General features: G+C 40.5%; 1 protein-coding gene across 1 annotated transcript in view; it reads left to right on the forward strand.

Annotated features, from left to right (window-relative positions):
• The window catches only part of CFAP54 (cilia and flagella associated protein 54), a 527,562-nt gene that overhangs the window by 388,739 nt on the left and 121,204 nt on the right, over positions 1-17,619 (forward strand). Inside the window, exons 51-54 of the mRNA XM_089651915.1 lie at positions 1,271-1,353; positions 5,515-5,684; positions 7,446-7,563; positions 10,077-10,209. Of these exons, the coding sequence (XP_089508041.1) occupies positions 1,271-1,353; positions 5,515-5,684; positions 7,446-7,563; positions 10,077-10,209 (504 nt within the window). The remainder of the gene's footprint in view (positions 1-1,270; positions 1,354-5,514; positions 5,685-7,445; positions 7,564-10,076; positions 10,210-17,619) is intronic.

The raw sequence follows: 17,619 nt of genomic DNA on the forward strand, positions 1-17,619 counted from the left end.
GATAACTAATCACAGGCTATCACAATGAGCAGTCACTGCATAGCCCCATCCCCCTGTGTTATTTCTCCTCTTCAAGGGAGAAAAAGACATCTTTTTCTCCTTGCTAGAGGAGAAGATTGTAAACAAAAAAGTTGTGTATTAAATAAATAATAATAAAATAAAGATAACATAGCTAGATCAGGATTTGATCTGTGTCACGATTAGGGTCAATGTTATGGCCAAAGTTTGTGGTCAGGGTCAGTGTGTTTTAGGTAGGTATATAAAAAAAGTAATGTTAAACATTTTTTATTGTACTGTCTGTGTGTTAGTGTGTTTAGGTAGGATAGAAAAATCTCCTATTCAACAAATTCAACAAAATGTTGCAGTCAGACAACTGCCTTTAGCAGTATTTCTAAAAGTTAAGTCAATTGATTTCAATATGATTCAGCTTTCTTAAACCTGTCATGATGATTGATATTGGTTTTAAAGAAAGTACTGTATATCCCAAGCCAAGGGTTGGACAGTACCAGGAGGGGTTTTTATTGCTGTTTGTGTCTCCGCTTTGGAGATTCACCTTTTCCAATTGACAGAAGCAGGGGCGGACTGACCATTTGGAAATTCAGGCACTGCCCGAGGGCCCGGGGTCAGTAGGGGGCCCCATGAGATGCCCCTGGTACCTTTTTTCATAGGCTTTTTTGAGTTTGGGCAAGGACACAGGGGCCCCATGGTCCCCTATTGCCCGGGGGCCCCATGAGTTGTCAGTCCGCCCCTGGACAGAAGTCACCAAGACCAAAATTGATAAGAATTTCTAAATTCTACTGTTGTAAGCAATACGAGAGGGGAATGGTGCTGGAGTGGGTTCTTCTCACTTTCTGTTGTTTACCTGGGATAAGAATTAAATCTAATTATCCCGGAAGGGAGATACACTTAAACATGACAGAGATTTTAACCCTTTCCTAATCTTTGAAAAAAAAAAAGTTTCTAGAGATATACGTAAAAATTATAATGTGACTCTGGCAGCATTTTGGGAGTTCTAGCATACCAGTGAGACCTGTGCTTTTAACAATATCAAAAGAAAATGCTTAAAATGTTAGATGCCTGCTAACATTTTTGGATTGGCAACCCTATGCCTCAAGTTTGTCAACTGTAATTGAGTAGTTCTTTGAATGTTTATACCATTAAAAACACTCATGTGTTTCTAGATTGTAAAATTACTAGAATATTACATTAGGAAATGTATTAGGTTATATTTTCACTACATCTAATAATTATTTTTCACATTTTATATCAGCAGACACCGCTGAATCAAAAGATGAGGATAATGCATGTGTGCAATTAGCTTCAAAACAAGACCTCACCCAATCAATGCTAAAGGTGGGCTGGAAAGATATACTTGTTATGGCAATAGTGAGGTATGATGAGGCTCAAACTGTGTAGAAAGAATAGGGGAGTAGTACTGAACTCTGTGCCACAATTATTTTCCCCTGAATTTGAAAGTGTGTAACAACAATTGTTAGATTTAATTCTAATGTCTATGCTTAAGACACCTTTGAAGAACAGCAGATTTAGACCGCATCATAAACTTCCACTAGCTGGAATCTGCAAAAGATTGCTGATGTGGCCCTGTTATAAATGGTCAAGTCACAAACAGTCTGGTGAGCAATACACATCTGTCAGTCTGTACAAATTGGGGTGTGGAAGTGGGACTTTAAGTATATCTCAAGGGTTCACAAGTGGACCTATGTGTTATACATACAAATATGCATAAAAGTTACATAGTTTATTAGATTGACATATAAAAATAACCATCTCTAGGTACAAACATCTTTCTTGGAGATGCGTTTCATGGGTATTCCTGCTTCTTCAGGACCCACAAATCATTTACTTGAAAATATAGATACTCAGATCTGAAATATCTCTCTATGTGTTGGGGAGCAGGATATCCGATGTAAGAACAATTCTTTGGGTACAGATGAAATATGTGTGTCACTTATATGCACTTGCCAGCCCAAGGGAAATCACCCCTGAAGACATCAAGGCTCCAGGGCTAGAGTAGATTCCAATATGAGTAAAAAATTGCTTGTACATAGGATGCAATTAAATGGTGGACAGTGTCTCCAAGAGAAGCAGAAATCTCAACCCAGCTAGATTAGAATATAGATATCTCAAATTACAATGGGTAACCAATGGACTCTCAACAAGGATCTAGGTTCAAATATCCAAGGTCTTAATAAAATATCAAGAAAGAGAAGCCATCATTCCAGGAGATGAACATCAAGCCGCCATAATGCCCTCAATTGGCAAATGACATCTGTCAGTCTGGCTTTTGACTCAAGACTGAACTTTCATACATCTCAAATCCTGTGGTAATGGAGTTAGGTCTCGATTCCCCAAAATAGATCTTTAGTTTGACCTCATGTAGTAGAATATTATACCTTGTTATGAAGACCTCACTTACAAAAAAATATTGAAAACAAAGAATAAGTCCAGAGGTGGGCAGCAAAAATGGTGAAAGATCTGGGGATAACACTTATTAGGAAAGGCTTCAGGAACTCTATATGTACAGTCTTAGTGAAAGCGGAAACATGACTTAAACTTTTAAACTAAGGTTGTGAATAAGGTTCTAGAGGGCAATATTTTCATTATAAAGCGAAGTTCAAGAACACAATTATATGACCTCAAACTAGCAAGAGTAAAGTTCAAATCTAACCTTGGAAAGTATTATTTTACCAAAAGAGTGTAAGGTGCAGACTCGATGGAACACTTGATCTTTTTCTGCCATCAGTCTTCTATATTTCTGTGTTATCCTCACAAAGTGGCTACACTTTAAGAAAATTCCAATCAGACACCAAACATGTATAATTTACAAGGTCCAGAAGGCTAATAAGACACATTAGACATTCTAAGAGTAATATAAATCTGATCTATATTTAGTATATAACAAATCATGATTTCATTCTGGTAACTTATATGCTGCTTGCCGAATGGTGAAACCTTGTCAGGTGGCAACATGATGTTTTCAGTATAGTTGCCATTAAAGTATAGTTGAAGGAAAACCTTTTTTTAGTTTTGGATAATGTGGAGAGTGATTAGAATACCTGTCAGACTTTTATTGCTGTCTGTGTCCCCGTTAGAAAGATTCACTCTATTTGCAATGTTTACTGTCATCATTGAAAGTGAAAGTAAAAAAAATAATCCCACATTTTGGGTTGTTCAGAGAACAGTAAGAGGTAAGAAATTTTCCCATGAGGACACAAGATCTGGTGATCCTAGTAGCAACCAGGGATTCTCTCATTGTGAAGGGATTTCCTCCCACTTCCTGCTATGGTTATTGCATAAGAAGTGAAGATAAATCTCCCCAATGGGACACAGATGGCAAAAACAAACCTGGTAGGTGGAGTTATAATCCACCTTTACTCTATCCAAAATAAAAAAAAGTTTTGTCTTGAATTCTACTTTAAGGGTGCGTCTGGTGAGCATATTAACATCCATGCCAAAAAAAGTTCCACATACAAGATATCAGTTACCCACACAGGGGTTTCCACCATGAAAAGAAAAAAACTAAATGTTCAGCCTCCTGGCTCCCTTTGCAGCTTTACCACTCAAGCTTAGTACCTTGGTCCTCCTGACTATCAGACACATTCCAGTGCTTGTGCACCAACCGCTGTACTTCTCGCAGCTGGTCTCTTATCCTGCAGCTCCCTGCTACTACATCCTTCTCTCTCACAGGCATGGGCCTCTGTCTGTTCTGGACAGCATAGTGCACTAACCCCTTCGGGAGGGTGGAGCACTGAACTCTGATTCTGACTCTAACATAAACCCAGCACACACCTGCATACATTAGTGTGTCTGTTTCCTACAAATCCTGGCCTAGACTGGCTTATTACACAGTGGCATGGCCTTGCCCTGTCACAATGTATATAGCTCAATTTGGGAAGGAGGGATCTCATTCTTTTGATGAGGAGTATGTAAATGTATACTGTGACGGGACGCAGCGCCCGACCCCTGCCCTTCTCACTAACTCGTGACCAAAGGACCAGCCAATCTTGCACCGCGCTGTCACTTGCGTAACAATGCCACTCTCAGCTGCATCCTGCACAAAGATTTTCCAGCTTACGGGACCACAATCTATGTGCCAGCAGCCTGAGAGTGATTGTTACTGGGTTAGGTTAATTATGCAATTAACCCTTCACACTGCCACCACCATCTTTTTAGAGAGAAGGAGGAAATGCGCAAATCCTAGCAATAACACTATGATATTAGTATAAGCATCTGTAGCAATACTGTCACCATAGACAGGTATATTCAGAGGATTATCACATACAATAGCACTCTTCAAAAGACAGGGATTCTTTAGTTTGCATTAAAAGCTTTAGAAACTTCAAAAAAGGGTTTTTATTACTAAAAAGGTCAAAATGTTGCAATTAAAATATTTACAGAAAAAGATGTTACACAGACATAAAGAGAACAAAAATGCAACAGAGAAATAAGAGTAAGGAGTTAAGAAGTCAGAATACTTGCAAAGACCTGGTTTTTGCAGAGTCCAATTGTCTGAGCAAAAAGGTTGCCTTGGCTCTCAAGTCCGTTAGATGTTTCTTGACTGATGTTAAACGAGAGCTCCCCTTCTCCAGGCCTGTCAGTCCTTTTCTATGATATTAAAAGGGTGTCGTCTGAGAACAACTGACCAATCATCCAGTTTGGGGATGGGTTCTAGGAGGCCACCAAGTTTATGACCAAGTCGCACTACAATTTCTTGCTGATATCAATAACTTCCAATACGTGCAGGTGGCATTATAACAACTGGAAGATTAATATTCAGAATTATATTTCAAACCCAGGGATACCAAACACAGCGTACCCTAGTCACCCAGGAGGGAAGAGACTGCTTTCTCCTGTCTCCTATGTGCCTACATAGTCATGTATGACCTTTCCTTGCTTGACATGAAATGATCTATCTAAATATATACGTAATATTAATGTGCCCAGTTCCTGTTGGGTGTTATGAACTATATGTGAACTTATGACATGTGGCATTATGACATGTTTTATGGCACGCTCTGCATTCCTAGAGCCCTAATGCCTAACAGGTCATGTGTGATGGCTTACTGAGTTATTGTTTTACGATAGGGCAGAGGAACGTGTCTTTGCAATGTAGACATCCTGCCAAGCCTAATTAGTGGTTTACAGCCCTGGAGCTTCATCTATTTGTGTTTTATTTAAGATAAGAGGCTGTTTTGAAGTTGTTACAACTTACAGCTACAAATTCCATTCCAAGAGGAGGGAGGAAAGGAGAGATGATTGTAAGTGAAAAACAACATGGCTGAGACCTTAACAAGATGGCTGTTGTGTACAGCGTCCATGTCTCTGTAGCACACAATCATAACATATATATGCATTGAATGCAAATTACACCAAAAATATGTCTGCATGTGCCTGTTAAGTAGAAAGCTTTCAGGATAGTGTATATATTCATAATTGTGTATGAATCCTAAATTGTACCATGTAGTAGCTCAATACCTCTTCTTTTTAACTTAGGATATTCTGTTAAATGAGGCTGAAAAAAGACTGACATCAGTTCTTCAGGATATTGAAATGAAATGCCAGAGCCAATTCTCTGAGTGTTCTGCAGTGTACCTGGAGATGGCAATTCAGACACAACTTCAACTTTCTGAAATAGAACATCAGAGGCATCATACTGCAGTAAGGCAAGTGGAACTGGATACAGATATTTGGTCTGCATCTGTCATTCTATTAATGGCTAACTCAGCCCAACACAGAGACTGATGTGAAAATAAACCGAGAATAAAAAGACTGTTATACAAAAATATTTATTTGATTTCCTACAAGCTTTGTGGAGATGTATTCAAAATGAATTCTACATGGCACTGTACTATAGGGCAAGCTCTTCATTACCTTTTTTTTTATTTTTTATTTTTTTATACTTTGTTATTTTTTTCCCAACCCCTTCTTCATAGAAGCCATGCGCTGCACTAATGATAACTAGCTATAGTGAAATAGCAGTATGCAGTTTGCAGTAACTGGCTGTATATTATTGGTCTGTGTGTGTGCTTTTAATCAGTTTTGGTAGTACAGCGGAAAAAGGGCAAAAGGAAATTATTTGCAAGGCCTTGTCTATTATTCAAAAATGTGTAATAAATTCTGTACAGTATTTTTTTGATTTGTGATGGGAGCGAGGAATAAATATACCTACTGTTTTAAGGCTCTGATGTGCTTTGCACTGGTTTATTGGAAAACTTTTTTGGCTTCTTTTAATGCTTTTATCATATCCATTCTGGTTAAAACAATAATAGAGGCGGTCACTTGTGTGCACCACAAAATAAATATGTATTACATCAAAAAAGTAGAACTAAAAGCATTTTTTTCCCATTTTTGATCGCATAAGGGAGGGTTATGAAACATCATGAAACATTTGTTTAAAGTGTTACTAAACCCACAATAGTAAAATCGGTTTGCAGTAAAGCATGCTTGTTATACCTACTGTGAAAGATTAATTTACATTACCTATAAACAAAATAGAACAAGTGTCTAAAGGAAACCTGAGATAATAGAAATATGGGAGCTGCCAATGCTAATGTGAATTTAAAGCCTAACTCTAGACCACGGGTTTCCATGCTTCTTATACTCACTGCAAAACCTAAGGGGTTAATCCTCTGCATTGTGTAAAAAGGCTGTTTGATTTTGTCTTTTCTGATCCTCCCCTTCTTCCACAGACCCCAAGTCCCCAATCCACTTGCCATCAGTGGCAAGTCTGCACATGCTTTGTTTGGTGTGTATTGTTAAAGAGGTTTTTGTTTGGGTGGATACAGGGGGTAAGCACAGTGCCAATCAGCACTGTCGGGACAGAGGGTCAGGGGGCATGCAGCCTCATAGGACAGTCAGAGGAGAATGAAAACTCCTACAAGTTTAACCAGTGCTCGGCCGGATACTGCTAGAAGTCACAAGACCGCTATATACTACTGATGAGAAAATATATTTAGCAGTTTATATTTACTAAGATAATTGCATTTCCATGATCTGTTTACTGTGGACGACTGGATATAGTGAATGTAGGGTTATGGGTTTAGTAACATTTTAATTCACATGATTTTATATCAAGCCTTCCTGTCTTAAAGGTGCTTCCTCATAAGAAAAATACAGGGTTTTTGTTTGCCTTTCTCATTCAGAAAATGTTAGTTCCTTGGCTACTATCCTATCCATTTAAGGCTTTCTAATCCAACAACCTGGACAAAGCATGCAGATCACAGGTTATGATTTTCTTTAATTTCTGCATGCTTATTCTGGGTATGAATTATAATATATTGAAGCCATTGATGACAGAGACTTAATATTTTCAGGAATAGTTCAGCAAAGGCAACCCTCATATTTCATTCATGATAGGTTTGTTTCAAGTGAAGGATTGCCATATACTTGATGGCCAATAACTATTCTTGTTTCCACAACTGTAGTGTGGCCATGGCATTTTCTGCCCTGAAGATACTTCAGGAAGCAAAGATATTAACAGAGAAAACTCAGAATAAGAATATGTCTTCACCACGTAATGGGTCCACTCCAAGGAATGATCAGGTAATTGAAAAATTGTGATGGTATATATTGGAAAGAGATTCTGAAAAGCTGGAGCAGGGAATAGTGGAGTTGTTTCCACATTCCATGTTTCATTTCTAAGGTTTGGTAGAGTAAGGTAAAATCTGAATGCTATAGGCAACACTCAAATTGCATTTCCTTGTTTGCAGCTTAAGTTGGAAAACACCTACTTTATATTTGTCACATTCTCATTCACATAGCACAAAAAATATTTAAAAATTGCAGCTTAGCATCTTAGATGTTGTGAAATTTCAACACTGTAAAATCCTAGTAGTCTGCTTTGTTTTTGAGAGGTCTGAGCAACTGTGTTTGCCGTAATTAATCCTGTCTGTACTGTGTCTTATTATTAGTTGTAAACTAGATTTGACTGTCCTAACAAAGAATTAAACATTCAGAAGTTAATTGCATTGTATATTAATGACAGGAGACTAAGGCAAGCCATAGATTAATTGATTTTCTTTCTTTTCACCACGGGTTGAAAGAAAAAAAAAATCACTTGATTCACTCATCAACACGGATACTGGTGATGGGGGAGAATGCCTGCTGCAGAACTATTGTGTTCTGCCGCCAGGGGCTCGGGGAGCCTTTCCGGCTGGCAGAACACAATGATTACTACTAGTGGCTATAGCTGCCAGCAGTAATTGCATGCTAAAAATCTGACAGGGTGGTTGTACCCAAGTCGATTGATGGATCCATTTGGTTAGAATCAGCCTGCCCGTAGATCACCAACAGCAACCGGCTGATATTCGATCCATCTATAGCTGGCTTTAGCCTGTCCTTAAGATAGACTCACTCTGATATTGTTCAAAAATGCTTGAAGTCAGCCCTGAGGCCTTCTCCTGATTTCACATTTTGGTATACTGTGTACAGTAAACATATAGCGGGGTTTTTCTCAAATTTGACTGCAAAATTGGAAATACACTTTAAATAGCAGCCATGGTAGCCCAAAGCTGTCATAATCAATATAAGAAAATAGCAAACAGAATAGTACTGGAAAATAGGTGAGGCTACCAGTATCTTTTGTCTGGGTTGTTCTCACCTTGATATATGGAAAAATGTATAGAGATATCACCAAATGTAACTGTATAAATGATCAAAACTGTAAAAGCATTGAAAATGGCAGACAATCAGTTCTGACCTTTATAAAAAAAAAGGTCCTTAAATGTGGGATTGTGTTATATTAACCACTGCAAAGGTAGACATTTGATCATGCTCTCTGTAATAGTTCAAACATTGCTTGAATTAAGAATATTGGGACATGTACTGTATGACTGCTTAAAGTTGCAGTGATTTTGCACAGAGCAGACTCGATCCTCTTCTTCTTGGGTGCTGCTGGCTCCACCAAACCCGCCAAGTGCAGGCTCACTCTCATACCATGCTCTGTGTGCCAATTATCCTGCCGCTGTCTCTGAGCCTATGAGGAGTGGGAGAGCGTAGGAAGAGAGAGCACTGGATCAAGATCAGGCTCAAGTAAATATTTAGATTGGGCTTAGGGGGGAAGGGGTAGCTGAACTCAGAAGGTTTTTTACCCTAATACAGAGAATGCATTAGGATAAAAAAACATCAGCCTTTACAAACACTTTATTCTAGACAACAATACCAACCTTTCAATGGGACCATTTATTATTTTCCCTTATTGCTTTGCTTTATTTTATGATTTTGCTATTCTGTGTTCTATAAAAAAATTGTCCACGTCTTACTAAGCACAATGGCGTATGTTTAAAACTTCTGCCTTGCAGCACTAGGGTCCTCAGTTAAAATCCAAACCAGGGCACTATCTGCATAGAATCTTCATTGCATGGGTTTCTTCTAGGTACTTTGGTTTTCCCACAAAGACATTTGCTCCTGTCTAAATTGCTCCTATGTGTTTGTATGTATATGAGGTAAGGACCTTAGACTGTAAGCTTCTTGAGGGCCGGGAATGATATGAATGTACAATATATGTGCAAATACCTGTAATTAACAAATGACAACAAATTCAGCTAGACTTATGGAAACTTATGAACGCAACTGTGCATGAAGTGTGTGTATGTATATATATATATATATATATATATATATATATATATATATATATATAAAAAAAAATTTCTTTGGAATTTTTGTGAAACATTTTATGTGTTCGGGGTAAAAATGTATTTTCTTTCAATCCTTTTCAGATCAGTAACCAAGCTTGCATCCAGCCTGGTGTCTCAGAAGCCAGAGAAGTGTGTGTGTATATATATATATATATATATATATATATATATATAATTTTTTTTTTTCTTTGGAATTTTTGTGAAACATTTTATGTGTTCAGGGTAAAAATGTATTTTCTTTCAATCCTTTTCAGATCAGTTACCAAGCTGGCATCCAGCCTGGTGTCTCAGAAGCCAGAGAAGTGTGTGTGTGTGTGTATATATATATATATATATATATAAAATGTTTCTTTGGAATTTTTGTGAAACATTTTATGTGTTCAGGGTAAAAATTTATTTTCTTTCAATCCTTTTCAGATCAGTAACCAAGCTGGCATCCAGCCTGGTGTCTCAGAAGCCAGAGAGCGTCTTAACATGCACATGTGGCTGCAATGTCGACTTGCACTTGTCAGAGCCCTTGTAAAGCAGATACGGGGCACAGCAATAAAAGGTATGAAACTAAACTACTGATTAAAGCAGTTAATTGTCTCATATTCAGGTTCTTTGAATTAAATGAAAACTATTCAGCAACTATTAAGTCTACAATTATTTTTACTGTACCTAATGCTGTATAAAAAACCTATTTTATGGTTTAGTCCTAATTGATAGTATTAACAAAACATTTTACAGTTTATGCTTTTAAACATGCTTACATATTATCCAGTAGTTCTTTAACTCCCTGCAGCTGGAGCTTTAAAAGTTGGCCCATAATTACTCTGTAAATTAAAATGTTACATGCTTAAAGGAAATCCAGTGCTTAGGACAAGTTCTGGGATGTCATTTGGTATCCACTGGCTGTGCACTATTGATTTAAATTTGCTGTTGCCTATTTTTTGTAAAAATGTTTCCATTTCTCCTGAACAACGCACCTACTGGTGTTAGCAATCCATTGTGCATTGCTGAAACATCCAGTCACAATGCATTGTAAGAGAAAAAGCATGGGCCTAGCATTTCTCATAATTCTTCATGTTAAGTAAACGTACAGGTATTTATTAGTAGAGTACTTCACCTTGACAATGCCTACATATTGTATTTTATCTTCATATCAGTGATTCTTTTTGTGCCTACATTAACCTGGGAAAGCTTCTAATTTTTGAACTGAGCTGTTGACATAGAAATGATACAATCATGTAAACCCCCATGCCTGTGCAGTTCTTGGCTATGTTCACAAGTCTATACAGATCAACCCCTGCTAGTGGCTAGGGTTTAGGTTTGGGTTTGCAGCCATTCCCTGGATTTGGTAATCCATAAGTGTTTGTGAAAACTTTTTAGGGTCTCTGGCAGAGATAAGGAACAACCCATAAAACAGTACCTAGCCTTTCCCCTGGTAAACTGAGTTTTAATATCCAATAATCTGAAACAATTGATAACCCAACCCACAGCAGTCATGTTGTCATTGTCTGTTGGTGCTGTTTGATAGAGCTGACTATTCAAACTCACCAGATGGTAATGGCCTCTTTTCTTAAAGTAGGTCTATTGTGCTTATCAGCATGCCTTATATCAGGGGTCCTCAAACTACGGCCCGCGGGCCACATGTGGCCCGCCGAGGAAATTTATCCAGCCTGCCGGGCAGGCGCGTATCTGCCCCGAGGCAAGAGACCAGGGGCGTATTTGCCCCCCCCCCCTTTTCCCACGGAAGGGACACTTCCGTGGGAAAGATACAGGGGCAGGGCCGCCATGGCTGAGGGACCAGCTGCAGAGGAGAGCGGAGTGGTGGGCAGATCCCTGGAATGCGCTCGGAGCGTGTGAGGGGCGGGGCCTGCTGTCAGTGTGCCGGTATCCAGGTGAAAGCCAGAAGGAGGAGCAGAAAAGGACGAGAACAGGGGGGCGCTCCGGCCCGTTCCTTTGCAGCCGCCGCCGGAGATCGAGGGGGAGAAGGGACACAGGCACCTGTCCTGGAATGATCCTGACACCACCTGGAGGAGCCGCTGCTGGACAGGTAAGTGCTTGGAGGACTGGTGCTCCCTCGGTCCTGTCTCACTGTCCCCTAATACACTGCCCCCCCACCTGTTCTACTTCCATCCCCCGTCCCATTGCCCCCCATCCATCACACTGCCCCCTGCCCCCACATGTCACCCTGCCCCACACGTTTTCCACTTCCCCCTCCTGTCCCCCACATTGTCCCACTACCACCCATCTGTCCCCACTGCCCCCCACCTGTCCCTCTGTGCTCTTTCTGTCCATCTGCTCCTCACCTGTCCCTCTGTGCTCCTCCTGTCCATCTGCCCCTCACTTGTCCCTCTGTGCTCCTCCTGTCCATCTGCCCCTCACCTGTCCCACTGCGCTCCACCTGTCCATCTGCCCCTCACCTGTCCCTTTGCACTCTTCCTGTCCAACAGCCCTGTTACTGTCCCATGCCCCCTGTCCCACTGCCCCTCACTTGCCCCACTGCGCTCCTCCTGTCCCACCGCCCCTCACTTGTCCCAGGGGCGTATTTGCCATGAGGCAAACAAGGCATTTGCCTAGGGCGGCACTTTTCAGGGGGTGGCATGGCGATGTAAGTATAATTGGTGTCAGTGGGGGTAATAGTGCCCCATCAGTAGTGTCAGTGTGGGAGGAATAGTGCCCCCTCATTGGTGTCACTGACACCAATGAGGGGGCACTATTCCTCCTACTGACACTAATGATGGGGCACTTCCTCCCACTGATACCAATGATGGGGCACTATTCATCCCCCTGACACCAATGATGGTGCACTATTCCTCCCCCTGACACCAATGATGGGGCACGATTGCTCCCACTGACACCAATGATGGGGCACGATTCCTCCCACTGACACCAATGATGGGGCACGATTCCTCCCACTGACACCAATGATGGGGCACGATTCCTCCCACTGACACCAATGATGGTACACGATTCCTCCCACTGACACCAATGATGGTGCACGATTCCTCCCACTGACACCAAAATGGGGAATGATTCCTCCCACTGACACCAATGATGGGGCACTTCATCCCACTGTTAGCAATCATGGGGCACTATTCCTCCCACTGACACCAATGATGGAGCACGATTCCTCCCACTGACTCCAATGATGGAGCACGATTCCTCCCACTGACACCAATGATGGAGCACAATTCCTCCCACTGATTCCAATGATGGGGCACTATTCCTCATACACTGACACTAATGATGGGGCACCATCTCTGTACTATGTCCGCAGTCTCTGGTCATCTCCTGTACTGTGTCCACAGTCTCTGGTCATATCCTGTACTATGTCAGCAGTCTCTGGTCATCTCCTGTACTATGTCCGCAGTCTCTGGTCATCTCCTGTACTATGTTCGCAGTCTCTGGTCATCTCCTGTACTATGTCCGCAGTCTCTGGTCATATCCTGTACTATGTCAGCAGTCTCTGGTCATCTCCTGTACTATGTCTGCAGTCTCTGGTCATCTCTTGTACTATGTCTGCAGTTTCTGGTCATCTCCTGTACTGTGTCCGCAGTCTCTGGTCATCTTCTGTACTATGTCAGCAGTCTCTGGTCATCTCCTGTACTGTGTCTGCAGTCTCTGGTCATCTCATGTACTATGTCCGCAGTCTCTGGTCATCTCATGTACTATAACTTAAATAAAGGAATGCGCTAAAACCACAAACTATTCCTAATTTAGTGTAGAAACATTAGTGCAAAAGATATCTATTCTCTATTAATATCAAAAAATATCAAAATTATGTGCAAAACTATTTTTTAGTGCATAAGTAATTTAAATCATTAAATTTGTGAATATAAAAATTGTTCCCCGCACACTCACTACAGCGCTCGCGACTCAATCCTCTCCACAGGCGTCAGCATCCAGCAAGCCAAGCCCTACTAGTTTTGTCATGAATGACGTCTTCAAGGGGCGCCATTCATGACTAAACTAGTAGGGCTTGGCTTGCTGGATGCTGACGTCTGTGGAGAGGATTGAGTCACGATCGCTGTAGTGAGTGCGCGGGGAGCAGGAGACTGTTATACCATTTGCTGTTTTATGCTGTTATACTGGTGTCGGTGAAGACACCCTTTTTGTGAGTGTAAATTTTTATTAAATTGTTGGATACTTTTATAAAAAAACTGGCTGCACCATGATTTTCTCTTTCATTCCCAAACATGACCTCGGTGGAGAGATATAAAAAGAGAGAGTGATATAATGCTCCTGGAACCATTATATTGAGTGGTGGATACCTACCTTATGGATGATTGTGTAGCTATTGATCATCACACCTGAGAAGTTGATTTATTGCATCTGCTCCCAGAGCAAAAAGCGTTTTTTGCTGATCTAGAGATTGATCAGCATGGAGCTCTGGTGAGTTACCCAACTTTACTTTGGTGGTGGATTTTGGCACAATTTCTTTGAGAGCACTTGAATTTGAAAAGGATTTGTTTGGACATTTGAAGAAATTCAAAATTGGACAATTTTTATATTCACAAATTTAATTATTTAAATTACTTATGCACTAAAAAATAGTTTTGCACATAATTTTGATATTTTTTGATATTAATAGAGAATAGATATATATATATTTTGCACTAATGTTTCTACACTAAATTAGGAATAGTTTGTGGTTTTAGCGCATTCCTTTATTTAAGTTATACAGTTGTGTCCAAAATTATTCAACCCCCAATGCTGTAAAGGGGTTTAGGGACTATAGTGTACATTTGGAATTGTATTCAGAATCAAATCCTACAAGGACGTTGTAACTACCCAAATGCAACTAAAATGACATCAATTGTTTATGTAATACAGTAGTAAATGGTTCTTATGTGGTTTCTTCATTGCCACAATTATTCAACCCCTTAAAGACTACCACTCTGAAGAACAGAGGTTCATACAGGTGCTTTCCATCAGGTATTGAAAACACCTGTGGATGTCACCGAGCAGCAATCAAGCATAATAAGCACCAATTAGGCAGCTTTAAAATGACTGTGATACTCAGCTCCTTCTAGACATTTACTGGTGTGGTTACAAACATGGTGAAGGCAAGAGAATGGTCCAGGAAGACAAGAGAAGAGGTGATTTCTCTTCACAGGAAGGGCAATGGCTATAAGAAGATTGCAAAGATGTTAAACATACCAAGAGACACCTTAGGAAGCATCATTCGCAAATTCAAGGCAAAGGGCACTGTTGAAACGCTACCTGGTCGTGGCAGAAAGAAGATGCTGACTTCGACTGCTGTGCGCTACCTGAAGCGTAGAGTGGAGAGAAGTCCCCGTGTGACTGCTGAGGAACTGAGAAAAGATTTGTCAGATGTGGGTACAGAAGTTTCAGCCCAGACAATAAGACGCACACTGCGTAATGAAGGCCTCCGTGCCAGAACTCCCAGGCGTACCCCCTTGCTGTCTCCAAAGAATAAGAAGAGTCGACTGCAGTATGCCAAAAGCCATGTGGACAAACCACAAAAGTTGTGGGATAGTGTTCTGTGGACTGATGAAACAAAATTAGAACTGTTTGGGCCCATGGATCAACGCTATGTTTGGAGGAGGAAGAACAAGGCCTATGATGAAAAGAACACCTTGCCTACTGTGAAGCATGGTGGAGGGTCAATCATGCTTTGGGGCTGTTTTGCTTCTGCAGGTACAGGGAAGCTTCAGCGTGTGCAAGGTACCATGAATTCTCTTCAGTACCAGGAGATATTGGATGGAAACGTGATGCAGTCCGTCACACACCTGAGGCTTGGGAGACGTTGGAGCTTTCAACAGGACAATGATCCCAAGCATACCTCCAAGTCCACTAGAGCATGGTTGCAGAGGAAAGGCTGGAACATTTTGGAGTGGCCATCGCAGTCACCAGACTTAAATCCGATTGAGAACCTCTGGTGGGACTTAAAGAAAGCAGTTGCAGTGCGCAAGCCTAAGAATGTGACTGAACTGGAGGCCTTTGCCCATGAAGAATGGGCGAAGATACCCGTAGATCGCTGCAAGACACTTGTGTCAAGCTATGCTTCACGTTTAAAAGCTGTTATAACTGTAAAAGGATGCTGTACTAAGTACTAAGATTGAATGTCACTTGGGGGTTGAATAAAACTGATAATGCTGTGAGCACAGAAAAGACATTTGTGGTTATTTCATTATAACTGTTATGTTATATTTGTCTGACCTACAAGTGCCTCTTTAATGTAAATGTAAGCAAGATGACTGAATGATCAAAAGCAATGTCAAACTGGCCAAAACACTCAATTTCAGTGGGGGTTGAATAATTTTGGACACAACTGTAGCACTAAGAAATGTATTTGGTTTCTTTGAGGTGGAATTGCTGCTTTAAAGTATTAAGAGTGTGGCGCTTTTATTACACTTGTGATCTCATGTACTATGTTCGCAGTCGCTGGTCATCTCATGTACTATGTCCGCAGTCTCTGGTCATCTCCTGTACTGTGTCCGCATTTGTTCATAGTTTTTTTTCTGAAACTATAGTCCGGCCCTCCAACTGTCTGAGAGACAGTGAACTGGCCCCCTGTTTAAAAAGTTTGAGGACCCCTGCCTTATATGATTGAATCCATGCTGCCCAATGCGTGACTAACACAGGGGAGGGAAAACCCAGAAAAGAGGTATCCAACATAGTGTAAACCTGTAAAAATGCATTAAGACATAAACAAAATTACCATCAATCACAATGAAAAGTGCATTGCCAGCACTGAGGAAAATTCATGTAGGATTCATTGCATCACCAACCTCTGTGTATATGGCTGCTCCTCCGAACATAATGATATCGACACCAAAAAAGTATTTACCAATGCACATTTTGTCAATCCTGACATTTTCAGAAACTTTAATGTTTCACACTTTTCTGGAGATAGCTCCCAAAGTAACATAATAATAATGTAGGGAACTTTGAAACTGACATTTCAAAAAATTATTTCCTTTCTGATTGTGACAGAATTGAAATTACCACAAAATTATCAAATTTTGATTGGCCTGATCCTTCTCATCTGCAGAGAATCATGCAGGTTTTGGTCTCTTGACTCAGGCATTAGATAATTCTTCGCAATCTGGACAAATACATTTATAACTATAATTAAGAGAATCAAAAAGTTAATAATTTGCTGATTCCCATGGATTTTAAACTGATTCAATTATCACTATTCCCTTCCTGGCAAACATATGTAGGATTCTAAGATACCTTAGAACAATCTAGTGCTGATATGATATAGTACAGTAGTGCCCATTTCCTTGCTTTCCTTTGGCTTGCCCTCAGGCAATGTATGAGTAAAATGTCATGTTTTCCTCACTTTACAAACCATTACTACAAACTACCATGATTTTATCATTGAGCACTAGTATCTTATCTTGACACTGACAGCTTATTAAAAGGCATCGCTGTAATAACTGTGTAGCTGAGCATCAAGTCAAGCAAACTCTAATATCCTAATCATATACAGGACACAGGGCTTGTATTCTTAGACTATGGGTTATATGCAACTACCTTCAGGTATTTAGCCACTGGCAAAAAGAACTTTCTAGGACTGACCCAAGAGCACACCATATAATACCGTCCCCTCCATGAACCTTAAGGTTTTTTTTCCTTAGATGATGGACCTGTTCTTCTCTGGAGAGTTATTTTTCTTTTTCTAACCATTAGATTTTTTTTCAAGCTTCTTTCAAGATCTGACTACTTACTACCCTGGGCTATCTAACAGTTTCTGAATTGGTTTTCCTCAGTGTGTACACCTCCAGCTGTGTATGGCCAGCCTGTAATGTTTGCTTCTGGCACTGGATCCTGTAATAAGTGCTTACCTCAGGGGGACAATTGTTTCCTTGTCCCAGAGCAATGTTCTCTTACGACTCAGCTCCTATTTTCTTACTCTGGCTCCTACTCAGGCATGCACCATGCGGTCTGTCTGACACAAGCAGATTTCTCTGCCACTATGTCTGAATTCTTTGGAAAATGC

Source organism: Staurois parvus, unplaced genomic scaffold (assembly GCF_062004578.1).
Source record: "Staurois parvus isolate SC_StPar_1 unplaced genomic scaffold, SC_StPar_1.0 ptg000025l, whole genome shotgun sequence".
Lineage (NCBI taxonomy): Eukaryota > Metazoa > Chordata > Amphibia > Anura > Ranidae > Staurois > Staurois parvus.